General features: G+C 49.1%; 1 protein-coding gene across 9 annotated transcripts in view; it reads right to left on the reverse strand.

Moving 5' to 3' along the window:
* FGFR1 (fibroblast growth factor receptor 1) overlaps window positions 1-19,153 on the reverse strand; it is a 47,398-nt gene that overhangs the window by 23,516 nt on the left and 4,729 nt on the right. For all 9 annotated transcript variants that reach the window (XM_047717122.1, XM_047717121.1, XM_047717120.1 and 6 more), the window contains exon 2: window positions 15,893-16,071. In XM_047717122.1, the coding sequence (XP_047573078.1) occupies window positions 15,893-15,983 (91 nt within the window). In that variant the 5' untranslated portion in view covers window positions 15,984-16,071. The remainder of the gene's footprint in view (window positions 1-15,892; window positions 16,072-19,153) is intronic.

Consider the following 19,153-nt stretch of genomic DNA (forward strand, 5'->3'; position numbering starts at 1 on the left):
GCAGCCCAGGGGCTTGGGGCCGGAGTTTTGTTTTGTTTTTATTAAAAAAAGATTTCGGTCTTTTGTGTGTCCCACCTCATCACTGTAATTTAGTGCAGAGCCGCCGGCGCTGGCCAAAGCCTCAGCCAGGGCCCTGCGCCCGCCCAAAACAGACCCCCCAAAACAGCTCCCCAGTAGCTGGGCCAGAGGAGGCCCAGGCACACGGAACCCCACTTGGGAGACCCAGGTCGAAAGTGCCCTGGGCTCAGAGAGGTCTATGCAAACTTTCAGACAGATGTTGTGAGAGGCATCAGGATGGAGCCCAGGGCTGGACCGCGTGTGCAGGCTTCTATCCCATACCTCCTACCTGTGGTTTCCTCCCTCCTGGGGATGGTGCTCCTCTCAGCACCAGCATCCCCCATGTCCCCCCTACCTCCCACCACAGGCAGGGTGCTCTCCCGTTGGGGAGAAGGACTGTAATTAAGTGATTAACAAAGGAATGTGCCCAAAGAGTTGTTTTAAAAGAAATTTCCCTTCTTCCTCTCTTCCAGCTAAAGCTCTCACTCCAAGTGTTTACTGACACGCTCCGGATGGAGCCGGGGAGAAATCTCTTCCTATATCCATTTCCCAAAGTGATTCTCGGTATGTTTTGCTTCCCTCCCGCCTACCTTACCAGGAAGAAAAGAGCTAATCAGGAAAGAGGGAAGTTCACCAAAGTCATGCTAGGAAGCCTAGAACCCACTCACCCCCACCCCCCAGCAAAGGGAGACACCCTGCAGCGGTGGGGAAGGGCGGTCTATGCTCCCAGTTCCTAGAAATTTGTGTCACCATTTCACATTTGGCACCAGAGGAATCCGGCCTTGGCAGATTCAGGGAAGAAAGCCAACAACACAGCTGGCGGTGGAGACAGAAACTCCTGTGTGACAACTGCCCCCCTAGGACACAGTTTAGGGTAAATTAACATTTCCTGAGCAAACTTGTAAGTGGAAGGAGCCATCCCCCAGGAAGATGGTCAGATGAAGGGGGCTCTGTTCATTCGCTGTGATTTGAAGCCAGGCCCGTGAGTTTGCAAAGCTCGCAACTACACCGTCCCCCAAAGGAGGTTCTGAACCTTGCATTTTGGTAGAATCACAGAGGACAACGGATCATTTCGGAGGTATTAAAACTGTGCCTACTAACTCCCCTGGACACCCGGGAAGCTTCTAAAGCCATGTTAGATGGGTCCTATTTTAGGAAAAGGTGCTCAAGAGCCTCTGTGTAATGATGGAAAACTCCGCCCCAAAGAACCCCAAACCCAGTAAGGACCACTTATGTGGGCTATAAGCTCAGGCAATCTGGACACAGAGGAGGAAGTCTACTCCTGCCTTTATTAAAAATCACATCCTGGGGTGTGCCTGCGTGGCTCAGAGGGTTAAGCCTCTACCTTCGGCTCATGTTATCAGGGTCCTGGGATTGAGCCCCGCATCGGGCTCTCTGCTCGGTGGGGAGCCTGCTTCCCCCTCTCTGCCTACTTGTGATCTCTCTCTGTATCAAATAAATAAATAAATAAATAAAATCCGTTAAAAAAAAAAATCACATCCTGAACTCAAAGCAAAAGTACAACCAGCACTAACTGTTACAACACAGAACACCTTCCACTGAACTTGCTGGTGTGTGTGTGTGATTGTGCCTACGCGTATGCGCGCAGAGTCCCCCTGCTGGAAGGGGAGCTCAGACCCTCCCACCACTGGCCCGAAGCCCAGGCCTCCCAGCCATGTGTCTGCAGCTGCGACCTGTCATGCACTTCCTGGTCTGGGCTCTGTAATGGAAAGATCATTAAGGGTGGGGGAGGAGGAGAGTGAGATGAATCAACAGGGAAGAGGTAACCCTGCAGCTCCCACTCTGCTAGGCTCTGACCTTAAAGTCAGGTCAGGTTCCTTAAAGAATGTACTGCCCTCCCCCCCCACCCCGCCCCCTACTAGGGCCCCTCGGAGGGCTTCCCCTCCCCCATGCTCAGCAGAGCTTCTTTGGGGAAGGAAGCACCAGCAGCTGGGCAGGAAAAAGTTGCAGCTCCCTAAACTTGCTGATGAATTAGTGGAAGACTCAGCTGTTGCAGAATTTGCCTTTTCACTGCACCCCCAATCTCAATGGATGATTGAAAGCACACTTCACCAAGGCTCTCAGCACCCCAGGGTACCTGCGATCTTCCCTCCCAGTCCAATCTGATCATGGCATGGGGGGACCGAGTCATACAGCATCCCGGGGTCACCACTGGCTGCAGGGGGGCAAAGAATGGACTCTTCATAAAGTTACTTTTTCTCGATGTTAAAGAAATGCCTTTTGGGGCGCCTGGGTGGCTCAGTTGGTTAAGCACCTGCGTTGGGCTCAGGTCATGATCCCAGGGTCCTGGAATCAAGCCCCGAAACCCACCCCCTGCTCAATGGGGAGCCTGCTTCTCCCTCTCCCTCTGCCCATCCCCCACCCCGCTCATGCTCTCTCTCTCTCAAATAAAATCTTTTTAAAAAAATGCCTCTTATCTTACAATATGAGAATAAAGGTGATAAACATCCTTTTAAAATGAAATGGTGCAGAAAGGTGGTTGCCAGGAGCTGGGGGAGGGGAGAATGGGGAGTTCACGTCTAATGGGAACAAGAGTTTCAACTGGAGAAGGTGCGAGAAAGTTCTGGAGACATATGGTGGTGAAAGTGGCCTGACAACATGAATGTACTTAATGCCACAGAACCGTACGCTCAAAATTGGTGAAAATGATCCATTTTATGTTACGTATATTTTTACCACAAGAAAAAAACAAGGGTAATAGCAGTGAACAGTGCTGGACTTTAAAAAAATGTTCTTACATGGCAAAATAGGTTGTTACCTTATGCAGGTTCCCAAAACCTGGGTCGGTGGCGGGGGGCAGGGGGTGGGAGGATTGTACTGGCCCATGAAATCTAAAAATCTGGGGCCACTGGTCTGTTTCAGATCTGCAGGACAGTGAGGACCCAGAGGCACACGTGGACCATATATTCATTTTCCTCTCTCTCCTTCACACACACCCTGAAAGGCGAGCATTTAGTCCTCTTTAAGAAATTGAAAGAACATGGGCGCCTGGGTGGCTCAGTGGGTTAAGCCGCTGCCTTCGGCTCAGGTCATGATCTCAGGGTCCTGGGATCGAGTCCCGCATCGGGCTCTCTGCTCAGCAGGGAGCCTGCTTCCTCCTCTCTCTCTCTCTGCCTGCCTCTCTGTCTACTTGTGATCTCTGTCTGTCAAATAAATAAATAAAATCTTTAAAAAAAAAAAAAAAAAAAGAAATTGAAAGAACATGGTTCAGGGATTTTTCTACTGAGATACTATGTCAGGTAGAGAGCCGGTCCAAAAAAACAGGACCAAAGGCTTGGGGATGGTAGGGACCAATATCCACACTGAGGATTCTTTTGCTCAGACAATCTGGGGGATCTTGAACAACCAGAACCCTGCGGGGGAGAGAGAACTACTCTGGGCAATGTCAACATCCTGGATCTGAAATCCTTGTAAAAACCACAGTCCCCAACTCTTCTTGAACCACGGGGGTAATGGCTGAGTACAGCGGAAAGAATACCTGAGTGAAAATCACTCAGACGACTGGCCCTACCACTTATGGCATGACTCCGATGGTGGAGTCATCTCTAACCCCCTCCCCGCCCTGGCCTTGGACCTCCATTTCTTCACCTGTGAAACGGGAAGGCTGACTGACTTGAGACGCTCTGAGCCCCCTCTGGCTCTAACCAACATTCTACTTTACAGCTGGGCCTTAGGAGGTGGGCATCACTCACTGCCGCCCCCTGGTGCCTCCCTGAGCACACAGCTCCCTCTGGTATGAGGGAAAGCAAGAGACCTCAAGATAATTTGCCTTAAGAAAGGGGACTTCTGTTTTGGTCCCAGAGCTCCAGCCACTGGTACCTTCTCTTCATGTCTTCTCTGGGACTCGTGTTGTTACCAGAAGAAGCCTTAGAATGGAAGACAGAGAATTGCCAAGAAGCTGTGACTGGCAAAGAAAAAAACTGGAAGCCCAGGTTTTCTAGAAGAATTTATTTCACTGCCTTTTTTGATTCATGACAGTATTATCCCAGGAAAACTAGCTAGGCAAATAAATCTTTTAAAAATGGAGCAGGAGCCAGAGGGTAGTAAAAGAAATGCCACTTCCAGATGTACCCATCAGGCATTTATACAGTCCTGATTGCTCAAATGACATTGATGAAGGTTTGGAATGCCACAGGAAGAACTTCATTCAGTAGTTAGTTAAGGAACCTGACTCTTTTAAGGTTCAAGAGCTAATTCCTAAAACCAAAGGAAAATAAACCTTAATTCCCAAGTTTATATTCTAAAGTTTGACAATAAAGGAGCAGAGATTTCTGAATGCAAAAGGACCCTTCTAAGGGGCTAGAGAGCAGATCAGCATTCCAAAGGCGGTGATAATTGACTTAAAGCCCCACACATCAGAGGAGAGAAGAGAACCTCCTTCCCTGGGAGGAAAGCTTTCAGACCAACCTACTCCCCCCTCTTCCACCCCAGCGCCCCCCCACCAAATTGACTCAGGGCTCTTTCCCCTCTCCCACCTGCCTCCTTGCCAATCTTAATCTTTCTCTGTCCAGCCTCCCTGATAGCCCACCTTCTAGTCCAGGGGTTAGGGCTGTAGGCACTGTACCAGCCAAGACTCAAGTCTCAATCCCACCACTTCCGGACGGTTTAATTTCTGCATTTAATTAAACTTTTTGTTTGTTTGGCCTCTGAGTCAGATGCCTAAACAGTGAAATGGAAACGACAACCACCTTACAGACTTTTTTTTTTTTTAAGATTTTGTTTATTTATTTGACAGAGATCACAAGTAGGCAGAGAGGCAGACAGAGAGAGGGGGAAAGCAGAGTCCCTGCTGAGAAGAGAGCCTGATGCAGGACTCGATCCCAAGACCCTGAGACCATGACCCGAGCTGAAGCCAGAGGCTTAACCCTCTGAGCCACCCAGGCGCCCCCACCTTACAGATGTTTTTGAGAGATTAACTGACCCTGGTGGTTCTCAAAGTGTGTGGTTCCCGGACCTGCAGGGAACATGTTAGAGCTACCCAGCTTCACAACCAGGAGCTCTGGGTTTAAACACGCCAGCCAGGCGATGCCGAGCCTCACACACCCAAGAACCACTCTAAAGGCTGAAATAGAGTGCTCCCTATGTGGCAGCAATAGCTCTTTCTCATAGTATTTTCCTTATCTTTCTGCTGACAAGGGTTTTATTCCCACCGTCTCCTTTTGCAAACTAGAAATATTAGGGATCTTTCGGCGCTGGGTGGCTCAGTCGTTAAGCATTAAGCATTTGCCTTCGGCTCAGGTCATGATCCTAGCGTCCTGGGATCGAGCCCCACATGGGGCTCCCTGTTTGGTGGGGCGCCTGCTTCTCCCTCTCCTTCTTCCTCTGCTTGTGTTCCCTCTCTCGCTGTGTCTATCAAATAAATGCTTTTTTTAAAAAAAGAGAAATTTTAGGTATCTTTTTAAAAAAATGGATGGTTCCCTGTGTTCATGCATGGATTCATTGTTCAGAAAGTATTAACTGAACACCTAATGTGTAAATGAGATGTTCTAAGATGCTGATGTGAACAAAAGGCAAAACTAAGCCTCTGCCTTCGAGATGTACATACACACCCACAAATGATGGTCACTCTGTCCCTTCGCTTTAGGAAAAGGCCTTGTCCTCTGGTTTCAAATGTCCTCATAACCTGGGTTTTATGTCTTTACTTGACACAGTTTTTTGTTTTTTTTTTTTTATTTTATTTACTTATTTGACAGAGATCACAAGTAGGCAGAGAAAGAGGAGGAAGCAGGCACCCCGCGGAGCAGAGAGCCCAATGTGGGGCTCGATCCCAGGACCCTGGGATCATGACCTGAGCCGAAAGCAGAGGCTTCAACCCACTTAGCCACCTAGGCACCCCTTGACACAGTCTTTTGATGATATTTCTTAAATGGGTCATTTACTGTGTCTGCAAATGTCTGGTAAGAATAATACTGGTCAGGGCTGGGCCTCACCCACAGTGAAGCTAGGGGCAGGGAAGGCATTCAGCCTCCCATATAACAGGCCCTTCCAAGACTTTCAATGTCTTTTTCCCCAAAAGGTTACAGAGTTACCAACAGAACTGGAAGAAAATATTTACCAAACAACTTTTAATAAATCTATGCCCTTTTCCTGGGGGCATACTTCAGACAGCAGACCACAAATTAATATTTTTAAAATTATTTTGTGACGAGTTCATCTACATTACTATATTTTTGTTTAAAACATTAATGTGTTGGGGCACCTGGGTGGCTCAGTGGGTTAAGCCTCTGCCTTGGGCTCAGGTCATAATCTCAGGGTCCTGGGATGGAGCCCCATAGCTGGCTCCATCTCAGCGGGGAGCCTGCTTCTCCCAACACGCCCCTCCCCGCCTGCCTCTCTGCCTACTTTGTGATTCTGTCAAATAAATAAATAAAATCTTTTAAAAAAACATTAATGTGTTGAATGTAAACACTAAGGTAACCAAAATTTTCAAGACTCTCCCTCCTCTCTGCATTTCCTCATGTCTTACAGATATATATACTGTAGCCTCAAAACAATGTCAGTACTCCGGCCTGACATGTTTATTTCTACCCATCAGACATTGTTGGACCACAAGCACTTGGGAAGCAATCTAGATGGTTTATGTGTCTGCACAACCCCACTACATTCCAGAATAAGTGTGACCTACAAAGAAAATTCCCATGTGGCATCTGACACTTTGGGAACCTCTGATCCTAGACCTCCTCCGAGCAGGAGGGCTGGGCTGCAGTGGAAAATGCAGCTTCAATGGGGTTTTTGTTCTACTGATTATTCTAGGCTAGGGAACCCCTTCCATTAGGGCAGCTCACAGACCTATGACCCAGGCATAACCTCTGAGGAGAAAGCAGAATGTCACATAAGAAATGGCATAAGGGGGCGCCTGGGTGGCTCAGTGGTTAAGCCGCTGCCTTCGGCTCAGGTCATGATCTCAGGGTCCTGGGATCGAGCCCCGCATCGGGCTCTCTGCTCTGCGGGGAGCCTGCTTCCTCCCCTCTCTCTGCCTGCTTGTGATCTCTCTCTGTCAAAATAAATAAATAAAATCTTTAAAAAAAAAAAAAAGAAAGAAAAAAGAAATGGCATAAGGCGGGCGCCTGGGTGGCTCAGTGGGTTAAGCCGCTGCCTTCGGCTCAGGTCATGATCTCAGGGTCCTGGGATCGAGTCCTGCATCGGGTTCTCTGCTCAGCAGAGATCCTGCTTCCCTCTCTCTCTCTCTGCCTGCCTCTCCATCTACTTGTGATCTCTCTCTGTCAAATAAATAAATAAAATCTTAAAAAAAAAAAAAAAAAAAGAAATGGCATAAGGCAAGCATGTCCAGCTGCCCTTACTCCAATCACACATATGTTCATAACACCCCAGAAAGGGAGACAGAGGGGCGCTTGGGTGGCTCAGTTGGTTGAGCATCTGCTTTTGGCTCAGGTCATGATCCCGGGGTCCTAGGATAGAGTCAGGCTCCCTGCTGAGCAGGGAGTCTGCTTCTCTCTCAGCCCCTCCTCCCTGCTCATGCCCCTTTTCTCTCTCAAATAAAAAAAATATTAAAAAAAAGAATGGAAGGAAGGATGAAAGGAAGCAAAGGAAGGTGGGAGGTAGAGCCTGATTCCTGTGAGATAAAGGGCTGACCAAGCAAATTCAAATGTTTAAATTCAAATGTTGGTCAGCCTGAATTTGGGGAGGGAAACCGGATTTGACACAGGGACAGTTTACCATGCTGGGAAAAAATACTGAAGTCAGATCAACTTGAGTCTGAATCCCAGTTCCATCTCTCACCAACTATGACCTCAGACAACTTACTTATTAACTCCCTGAATCCCAGTTTCCTCATGATTATGAGAATAAAACCTATAGTCATGATATTAGACTAAAGATGTAAAAATGTAAAGCATGCAGAGTGTGAAGGTACAATAAATAATATTTATTATTATTTTTAAAAGATCTTTACTGGCATAACCTTTCTGGGGCAATATGGCAGTATGTTTTCAAAACTTAAAATTTAAATATCTTTGGCTACATTTGTCAAGTATGCTCATTTAAGTGGAAACTACTGAAAATAACCTAAATGTTCAACAGTGGAGGACTGGGTAAATAAATAAATTTTGCACATCCATACAATGGAATACCATATAGTTATTAAGCATAGTGAAAAAAACTTTCTTTGCATGGCAATAAATACTACATGCTTGGGGCACCTGGCTGGCTCAGTTGGTAGAACATGAAACTCTTGATCTCGGGGTCATGAGTTCAAGCCCTACATTGGGCACAGAGCTCACTTAAAAATAAATAAAAAATCCTACTATATGCTTAAGTTAAAAACGATATATACAAAAAAAAAAAACAAACCATATATACCATACAAATCCCATTTTTGAGAAGTCATGTTTGTATAAATGCAAGAAAAAATAGTCTAAAGAAATAGATTCACAGTTAGCAGTAATTATTTTTATTTATTTATGGATTTGTTTATTTATCAGAGACAGAGCACAGAGGTGTATGTTTGCAAACAGGGGTAAGGGCAAAGGGAGAGAGAGAGAATCCCAAGCAGACTCTGCGCTGAGCACAAAGCCCCACACGAAGGGGTCAATCTCACAACCCTGAGATCATGACCTAAGCTGACATCAAGAGTCAGATGCTTACCTGACTGAGCCACCCATGTGCCCCAAGAGTGATTATTTTTAGGTAATGTGAGTGTTAAGGTTTTTTTTTTCTTTTCATATGTCTGTATTTTCTAAATTTCCTACGATGAACCTCAATGACATATCAAGTATCAATGTTTTATTTTTTTTTTGAAGATTTTATTTGAGAGAAAGAGCACGTACACAAGGGGGGGGCACGGAGCAGAAAGAAGAGGGAGAAGCAGCCAGGTCTCTGTCTCGGCACTGGGATCATGACCTGAGCTGAAGGCAGATGCTTAAGCCAACTGAGCCACCCAGGTGCCCTAAATATCCATGTTTTAAAAGAGCAATGAAGAGGCGCCTGGGTGGCTCAGTGGGTTAAAGCCTCTGCCTTCAGCTCAGGTCATAATCCCAGGGTCCTGGGATGGAGCCCCACATCAGGCTCTCCGCTCAGCAGGGAGCCTGCTTCCTCCTCTCTCTCTCTCTCTTCCTGTCTCTCCGCCTACTTGTGATCTCTGCCTGTCAAATAAACCAATAAAATCTTTCAAAAAAAATCATAAAAGAGCAATGAAAATATTCTTTCTGAATGCCCAGAACTTTCCTCTATGGGAGGAAAAAACGAAGTGTTAAAAATTCCATATAATGTAAAGCCAAGTACTAGGTTAAAGTTACAGAGAAAGGGGGAAAAAAAAACAGTAATTAATCTGGAGCCACAAGAAGGCTTCAAGCTATGCCTTAGGCTAAATCTAAGCTAAACCCTCAGCTAAGAGTAGGAATTACAAAAAAGTAGGAGAAAAAGATAGTGACAAACAGTTCCTGAACAGTTCCTACGAAGGAACCCAGATAAACAAGGGTTCTGTATGAATGAATGCATTGTATAAAACAAGGAAAAAAGAAGAGTCTTGTTTGGCCAGATGGGTGGATGGACAGAAGAGAGAAAGAAAGGGGAGAAGGAAGGAAGAAGGAAGGAAGGAAGGAAAGGAGGGGGAATGGGGAGGAGGAGGTGGAGAGAGGGAGTTAAATCTGTGAAGTCTGTGAACAAATACTGAAGGGACCATTAGCCAGAGGCTAGTTTTCAATCCTACAGAAAATTTGGGAAGGGCTAAGCTCTAAACTCAACTTTCTTCGTTGATTAGATAGCTGGAAGTTGTGTTGGTGGATTTTAACCTCTCCCCCTGTCCAAGCTTGTAGCCACCGAGGCCCACCTTCACGGAACTCCTTGACCCTCTCACCCATTTGAGGCTCCACGCGCCTACACATCCAAGGCCAGGAAATTAGAGCCACAGTCACTCAAATGGCACTGCCAGCGGCCCCAACATTCACTTCCTTTCACACAATCCATCCCAGGAGGCTCGAGCGCCACAGCATAGTACGTGGGATAAGCAAGGAGCAGGGATTTTCAAGCTCTGCCAGAGCCAGTCCTTCTCAGGGCTTGGAACTAACTGGACAGACGTCTCATCCCAACAGTGCACACTATGCAAAGAACACGCATCTGGTGGGCACCTCGTTTGACGAGGGGAAAGGCGACAGTCCAAGCAGAGTGAGAACTAGGAAGGGGCGCTCTGAGGATAGGCGCTACTGTGAAGAGGAAACAAGCCTACCATGGGGGCCTTCCAGTAATGGTCACCCCTACTTGGCTGCTGCCAGCTGGAAATCAGAGCAAACCTCCAAGTTCGGGAGCAGCCCAGACTCCAGAAGGCTTCTCCTGAGAGGAAACAGTTTGGGATTTACTCCAGGCCCTCAAGAGCCCAGGTAGAGCACTTAGCTTACAGCTAAACCACTTGGGGCCTGAGGTAGGGGGGCAGGGTGGACAGAGGGAGGAGAATGTCTGCCGTAAGTTGTAAATGAGCCATGATGTTTCCAAAATGAATAGCGAGGCTTGGGCAGCTGAACTCGAGAGACCGGGAGTGCCAGAGCAGCTGGACTTTCCCCGGTCAGCAGGGACACAGCGGTCTCACTTCCAGGCTTTGGGGAAGGAAGCAAGAGGCAAAGGTGGTGTCCACAGGGTGAGCTGGGAGCCCCCAGCAGTCCCAGAGGAACAAGGCACTGTGAAAACAGGGGGCAGCTGCTGGTCAGGCTCTCTGACCCTGGACCTCACCCTCCCAGATAATGACTCCCTAGAACTCACTTCTCCCGAGGCCATCCATCACCGCCCCAGACACAAGCCATCACTCGCTGCTTCTGCCTGCCTGAGAGCCAGCACCCTGGCCGAGCCCTGCTGACCCACACACAGGCTGGGGCCACAGACTCCAGAGGAATCCCTGGTACTCTCTCTGCAGTTCCTACCCACGCCAGCCTCCAGGTAGTCCCAGAAACCAGGTGACAAAATCCAGGCCTGGTTCTTTGTCTGGGCTCCCTCCCCTCCCCCACCCACAGTAGAGCTCTGGACAGCCATTTGTTCTTCCCTGAGAAATTCCTCCTCCCTGACTTCGGGGAGCTGGCTGGCAAAGCCAGAGTGGAAAATCAGTGAAGCTAATAGTGTAGCAATGCCGAAGCCAGAGCCAAGAACACAGCCCTGGAGTGGCTTCGCTGCACTTGCCCAGCATGGTCAAGCAGGACACGTGAGCGCTCCTCCTTCGCGTTCTCCCATAAGCCCAGGAGCACTGAGTCTGCCCTACCCCCACCCTGCTCAGCTCAGCTCTGGGAACACTGGCAAGCACACCCTTCCAAACGCATTCTAGCCTCCAGTCTTGGGGAAGAGAATGAAGGGCAGAGCAGATCCTCTGGGGAGACCTGGTGGGTAAGGTGCCTTCCTCTGACCTACAACCCTCCACCCTTGTCCCCAAGTGGGTTACTGGACATCACTTCACTCGCCTCCTGGCAGAGGGCGTAGAAACTCCTCTTGAACATCCAGTGTGCATTCGACGTAAACAGGTTCTTTTCACAAGAAGAAATTAATGTTGGGGGCAGATTGGGTGGAGGAACGCCCCTGAATGTGGGTGCCCAGGCAGCCACCGGCCACACCGATCGCTGCAGCCTGAGGCCAGTACTGGGATACCCTCTGCTGCCTACTTGTAGCCCCTGCACCCAGGCTTAAATGCATACCCCTTGGGGCCCAAGACCGCTGTGGGACCCGTTGGGGGGGTGGCCTGGGGCAGCCGGGGCCCTACCACCTGAAGCCAAGGCCACGTCTCTGGCAGTTCTTGGAGCTTCTCCCCCACAGGCACAGGTCTCCGTGGAACACAGACAAAGCCTTGCTTTGTGGCTCCCAGCATCAGCATCGAGGGGGCTTGCAGCCAGAAATGGAAACGCGCGGCTTTTCCATTAAGTCTAACCTCTCCCCCTTCGCCGAGCCACCAGACTCCTTCAAATCTGGGTAAGTGGGAGGAGCTGTAAAACCCCAGCCCATTAAATCACTTATTAGTTGCAGGTTTCCGAGTAGGTAGGCAAGTATTTTGAGACTGCAAGTCTCGTACTGTACCCCTTGACCAAGGGGGTCTGGGGTGTTTAACCCATGTTTCAGGACTCCCACCCCCAACTGCAAGAGGCAGCCTAACAGCCAGTTTTGGACTCACCCACTCGCTTTTCCCAGTCTTATTCTAAAGGAGAGAAAGATACACAGACACATCCCTCCTCAAGTGGAAAAAGGTCTTCCAAGCTGGTGCTTATCTTCTGCCCCTCCACCCACGACCCAGGTTCTGTCCATCCATACAACTCCCTCCCCTTCCCCTCGAGACTTGGATCTGAAACAAGCTTCGCCTCTTTAAGATCCCAAACTAGAAAAAGGAAAGGAGAGGGCAGGACAGAGGGAGGCTGGTTTTCCTGGAACCCTTATTAAATCAACTTTCCAAGGACAGCCAGAAACTCCAGGCCCTCCCTACTCCCTCAGGAGCATTTGCAGGCTGGGGGAGGGGCTCCCAACACACACACACACACACACACACACACACACACGCACACACGCACACTCTCTCTCTCCCTCTCTCACAGCAAGGACTTTCTAAAGGGGGAAAAGCTCTCTGTGGGAGCCGAGTTTTGGGTTTAAACTTTTGGACAAACCCCTTAGACACAGATTACAGTCTTTTCTAAGGACAGCAGCAGCATTATTATTTAATAATCAGCAGGGCCAAGACTATGTGGTGATAATTTACATCTGTGAGGTACCTTATGGTTTATAAAGCACGGAGGCAGATTTTCCCTTCTGACTTCCCAGCAGTTCTCTGAAGACTGTGGGGCATGGGTTTTGCCATCACAAAGCTCCGGAGGGATAAACTCCATGAAGGGCCGCCCGGCACCAAGATGGGGACTGTGCAGATTTCCACATCTGCGTCCTAAGGCATCCCATGCCACCCAGGAACAGCAAGGCCCTCACCATGTGGTGTCTTCTGTGTGGTCCCAGGACAAAGGACCCACAGCCACCATTTACTGTTCATAACCCACAGGCTGGCCACTGTTCTAAGAGCCTTGCATACACTCTTACTTGACAGTCACAAGGATCCTGAGGGCAGAGCTCATTACTGTCATGTTGTGTATGTTCCACAAAGACCAACCTTCCCAAGTCAACAGTGAGAAATGGTGGCATAATCAAAACCAAGGCAATCAAGCAAACCTTAGGCCCACACCAGACTTACACACAGATGTTCACAGGAGTTTTATTAATAATAACTAAAACCGTTAACCCAAATGGCCATCCACAGGGGAATGGCTACACATTCGCCACGTAATGCCATTGTATGAAATTCCACAAGAGGCAAACCTGGTCTACAGTGACCGAAAGTAGACCGCGTTCGATGCGGTCAAGGGCTGGGGGTGGGGGGGTGGGGGATGGCAAAAATGCTCGCTCCCTTGACTGACAGGACATCAGAACACAATGAACCATACCCTTAAAAATTGTAATGTAAATTATACCTCAGTTAAGTTGATTAAAAAAAAAAAAAAACAAAACAGTGGTCTAACTTTAGTCTTCACTGCAGCAGAGCCTCCTAACAGCCCCCTCCACTTCTCCTGCCCCCTCCCTGCCCTTCCTGGCCTGTGCCTCCTCTGCCTCAAGACCTTCAGCCCCCTGGTTCCACCCTCACTGCCTGGCCTTCCTTTCTAAGTCTGGATCCATGACCAGCGGCTTCTGGGACCCTCACTCACCCCACCCTAAAATTCCTATGCTTGTACCCCCGGCCATGCCCTTCCTGAGTACAGGTGCCCAGGCCTGAGACCCGCAGCATTCACTTTCTCCACCCTCCGGGTCTCAGGCGCAAAAGGGCCTTTTAGAGAAAGTGTTTAAAAAAAAAAAAAAAAAAAAAAAGGTACTTGAGGTGCCCATTGGAAATTCATATTCTCAAACCTCATCCAAGCCCTCCTGGCTTCCTGGACTCCCTTGTTACCATCTACACTGTGGCTGATCCAAATCTCTATTCCTCACAAACCTCCTGCCCTCTGACTCTCATGTTATTTTGTCTCTGTCTCTGGTCTCCCAGAGTTGACAGCCAACCTACGGAAACGCATAAATTCTATTTCTATAGTGTCTGCTAGTTTTTCCTTCCTTCACAAACTCACGCCGCACACCCTGGTTCCCCCCAGTAGCTGGACATTCAAAACAAACATCTATCCAGCAGCTGTGGGAGCAGCCATCCTCACTACCTAAACTTCACCTGTAGCTGCTTTATCTGAATGACCTCATTTCATGCTTTATTATTGTACCCATTTTTAAGCTGAGCAAATGAAGTTCAGTGCGCTTGAGTCATGCGTCAAAGCAAGTAATGCAGATATGAAATGGCTGAGCAGGATTCAAACACAGATGCCTTCCTCCCATTCATCTAAGTTCAACTGCCAGGTTAATTTTCTGAAAGCTTGATCACATCACTACCCGCGCTGAATCTTCTGAGATTCCAGTACAGTTTCCTCAGCAGGGTGTCAAGGCCCTCCATATGCGAAAAGCCCAGTTTCTCTAGGTCTTACTTCCCACTACCACCCGCTCACCAGGCAAGTCGGTTCTGTACACACCTGATACATGCCGCCTCAGTACCCTTACTCATGTCAGTCCACCTGGAATGCCCTTCATCCCCCCTTCCAAACCCCCACCTACCTCCTCTTGACCCATGTCAGCGGCTCTGCTCTCCTCTTCCTCTGCGTTCCCATTGTGTTACGACTCCACTGTGTGGCTTAAACAGGGTCTACCTTGCACTTAGTTCCCCCTGCATCTGTCTCCCTGACAACAGACTCCCCATGGGCAGAGATGATCTCTCCCACTTTGGGTCTCCGGCATGTTCTAGCTCAGGTCTAATGTTCAGTTCTGTGACTGAATGCACCAGTAATCTGCTTGCTCCAATCAAGTGCACCTTTCAGAAAGTCCCACGTGCCCTCCCTACCACTCTGTGAGCGGACAAATATGCTCACTCATGATTTATCACTCCAACGGGTCCTGACAGCTGAGACCGATGGCCTTTTCAGCTCAGCGACTACATCACGTGCACACCTGTCTCTCACCCGCTGCCTGCCAACCTTCTAGACTGATGTGATCAGCCGCTGAGTCACAAGCTACAGGACCCTCTGGCAGCAGTCAGTTCTCACAGGCCCCTGAAAGTGCGTTGCACCTGTAATTTCCATGAAGCATTTTCACAACTCCAGTAAATCCCATAGGCAGGTCCTTCCCATTACTAATCATCTCTGAATTTCCAACAAGCCATGGCTCTCCAGCAGCGTCCATGCACCATAATGCTCCCTGGCTCTCCAGCTCTTCAACATCCCTCCAGTGGTGCATTTCCAAAGCAAACCTCCCCACAGGCCTCCAAACAGATGTGGTCGGATATGGTCAAGGAAGGAAAAATGGCAGGCCCTCGGCCATGACTGCCCGCCCTCACAGAAGATGGATCTTTGGAACAATTTTCTAGAAGCCAGAGGTGTTTACCAAGCTCCCACATCCTTCAATATCCTCTGATTCAGGTTCTAAACAAACTCATAGGTCCCTTGTGCCCCATTTTATAGATCATCAAGTTGAGAGAGCCAGCTCTTGGATTCCCATCAGTTCTATTTCAGGAAGAGAAAAGCATAAACCCATCCTAAGCATGTCACCTCTGCAAATGGCTGTCACTAGCCTTTGTGACCCCAACCCCTGCTGGAGCTGGGTATGTTTCTAGGCAGGCCCAAACCAGCCCAGGAATTGTGGAAGCCTCTCCTACAAAAAGGAGCCCTTTGCTCTACCTGGGCTGGAATCTCCCCCATCAACACATCACCTCTGTCCTAGCCGGCTGTGTTTCTGAGGCCCTGAGTCCAGAGCGACCCCTCCGCCCATGCCTTACCTTGTTCAGGCAAGGTCGGGGCTGGCCTGGCGGTGCAGAGTGTGGCTGTGACCAGCACAGCCCAGAAGAGGAGGCACTTCCAGCTCCACATCCCAGTGCTGCTGTTAGAGGTTGGTGACCAGGCTCCACGTCTCCATGGAGACACCGTCCTGAGCTTGATCCTCCTTTTCAAGCTGACTCTGGGGAAAAGAAACCACCAACAGGTTAGGAAGGTCCGCATGGGAGGTGGGAAGGCAAGGAGAAAAAGAAGTGAAGGCATGTCACATAGTCACCCTGTCCAGAAGGGCGCTCAAAGCAGTAACTTACTTCTTAAGGCACCACGAAGAGAACTGTGGTCCTGCCCGAATACTGCATTTGGGGTTATAGGCCTTCATTAGACAAAACAGTGCTTCAGCTCTAAAACTACTTCCTGAGCATGGGCAACATGCAAGCCTTGGTGGGAAAAGTGTCACGAAGTCCTCCAAGGCAAAAGCCCTGCAATCGTGTGTGTGCTGGGCAAGTGAAGAGGCTCATGAAAGTCCCAAAGAGTTCTGCACTTCGTGGGCAAGGGCTCCAGAGCATGGGGGCGCTGCAGGAGGCCTGAGTGGGCTGGTGTCTCTCCCAGGACAGACTATACTTCCTCTAGAGCAAGTGAAGGGTAAAGAAGGTGAAGAATTCTGGAACAAACCAAGGACTGGGAAGCGGGAGCCAAGTACCCTGCTGACTGACCCTCTCCAGACCTATGCAGCCAGGAAGCTGAAGTAAGTGGTCTCTTGGGTTCTCTCTTTTGGTCTCTAAAACTACACGCATCATGGGGACCTCTGGTCCTATCAACTTCCCATGCAGATAGAACACAACTCTCCCCAACTTATAAAGGACCTTAGGGTACATGCATCCATGAAATGGACGCAGCCCTCCTTTCCAACGCTGAAAGGTGACAGCTAATGTCCAGCAGAAATGGATCTAGAAGTAGGGCCAAAAAGGTCATACTGAAAAATCAAAGGTCCTTGCCAGGGCCCACTCAAAAAAGCACCCACTGCAGCCCTTTACCCTTCTCAAGTCTGGCGTGGGAATAACATTTAAAATAATCTCCGAGGGTCTTAAGGAACAACACCGTTGCTGCTATGCACTGACTAAGTGGTAAAACTTTTGGGGCCCTGTTTGGGCTATGTAGGGCGACATCTCCATCTTCCTTCCAGGTGGTATTTGTCCTAAATGCTCCAGGGAACCGTCCAAGTTATTTAGAGAATCCGCTTCCCCGGAACATGCCCTAATGTGGTGCTTCAGCCCTGCCTCCCCAGAGCCAGACAGGGCCCCTCGTGAGTCAGTCCCCAAGAGTGAGTCAGTCCCGGTTGGCAGAAAACCCCCCAGATTCTTGGCTTCATTCATATGCGCTTGCCAGCAGGAGTACACATGTGGCCCCGTGGGCTCCATCCCAAGGCTCTACTAACATTTTTTAATGATTTCAAATCACAGGAGAAATAAGCATTTCTCTGTCGATTTTCTAAATTTAGGGAAGGGACTTGAAGAGACAGAGCATTTACTGAATACCTACTATGCGTCAAGCAGGTACTCGCAAAATTTATACCTATAAAATTTCATTTCTTCTTTGCTCTAGCCTTGTGGGGGTAGGAATAATTATTCCCCTTTAGGCAGTGGAGAAACTGAGACTGCCCGAGGTCAAGCACTTTGCTCAAGGCCATGCAGCGGGTAGGCAAAAGCACCAGGACTCCCATCACGCGTTTTCGGCGTTGAAGGACAGGGCACAAGGAAGCAAATGGAGGTGATGGAATCCAGCTCTGTCCAGTACAAGCTCTTTTCTCCAAAGAACATCCCTGTGCCACAAAGAAATCAAGGAGACACAGGCAGATCCAAGGTCACTCTGCAGATGGGAGCACCCTCACTCCTCTGGTTGAGAGAAGACTCTTGGAAGCCAATCACAGATGTGTCAGCTAGGACACAGGAGCCGGCACAATCCCTGGCCTGAGACAGACACGATGCTTTGATAGAGGACAGCGCTAAACCACATTCCACATCTCACCATGTCCCCCAAATACACCAAACCAAAGATGCACCAGAAAGGTGCACCTAGCTAAGAACCCCAGTCCCACAGGAACCAGCAGGGTAATGAACGAATCTTCCGTATCCAGTGGGAAAAGGTGTAGCATCCCGAGGTGATGAAGCTTGCTTTCACTGTAGCAGCCCAATAGCCTCTACCACCGCTCAGCCACTCTGTCCCCAGAAAAGCCTTCCCACTTCCTTACAACTGTGGGCTGGCTGCAGAACTCCTCTCTGCGCTCTGCTAGCAGTGTACTTCCAACTAATAGGGCTGCTTCTCTGCAGCTCATTCCCCCCCCCCCCCCCACCCAAAAGATGCATAAGTCCCTTTCCCTCCTTCCCTCTGGGCCTTAAGGCCGGCATCTGTAAAACAAAGGATGTCAAGAAAACCCAACCTCCCAGCACTGGCTCCTGGAATGAGAAGGTTGGTGGGCAGATGCCCCACTCCACAAGCCTAGAGAAAACAGTGACCCAAACCACATACTATCTGGGACCTTGGAACTGCCACCCGCTCCTTCACTACACCTTCTTCTCCTCCTACTAATTAATGAATTCTTAAAATCCCAGAGGGACAGTCTCCTTCTTTCACTGCTGGACAGATGTGACCTATAGCCTTGCAGGTGTCCTCGGAAGCTTCCTCTGAGACCCAGCAGCTGGCTTCATGCTCAGCCTCTCCCATACCCAGCAGGTCTCTGGGGACTCGAAGCCCCACTCCACCTGGGCACGGAGGTCCTCATGACAGGGGAGGCGGGGGGGACAGACACACAACCTCTCTGCTTTCCCACTTGTCAGAGTCGGATGGCTGCTGAACCATCACAGGTGGTTATGAGGATCAAATGGGCAGCATCTGGTGAAAGTCCCTGCCGTCTCCTCTCTGAGTGCTAATCCATGTAAGAATTATAAACATTGTGCTTTGAGTCTCTCCTTGACAGCACTCTCAGAAGGCTTTGGTAACTGGCAGCAGGAGGACACAAACTTCCTATCTTTACAAAGTTATTTCTCACTACCCATCTTCAAACCCTGTACTCTAGAAGTCCCAGGCAGTAGCCACTAGCCATTCTGAGCCTCTGGAATGTGGCTAATGCAAATCAGGACGGGATAGACATGGGACATAACACTGCAGGCTTTGAAAACTTGGTGTGGAAACAAAGAAGGTAAAGCAGCTCATCATTAATTTTTTATATTGGTTACATGTTCAAATGATAGCATTTTAGATATATGGGG

The sequence above is a fragment of the Lutra lutra genome, chromosome 2, assembly GCF_902655055.1.
Source record: "Lutra lutra chromosome 2, mLutLut1.2, whole genome shotgun sequence".
NCBI classification, from domain to species: Eukaryota; Metazoa; Chordata; class Mammalia; order Carnivora; family Mustelidae; genus Lutra; species Lutra lutra.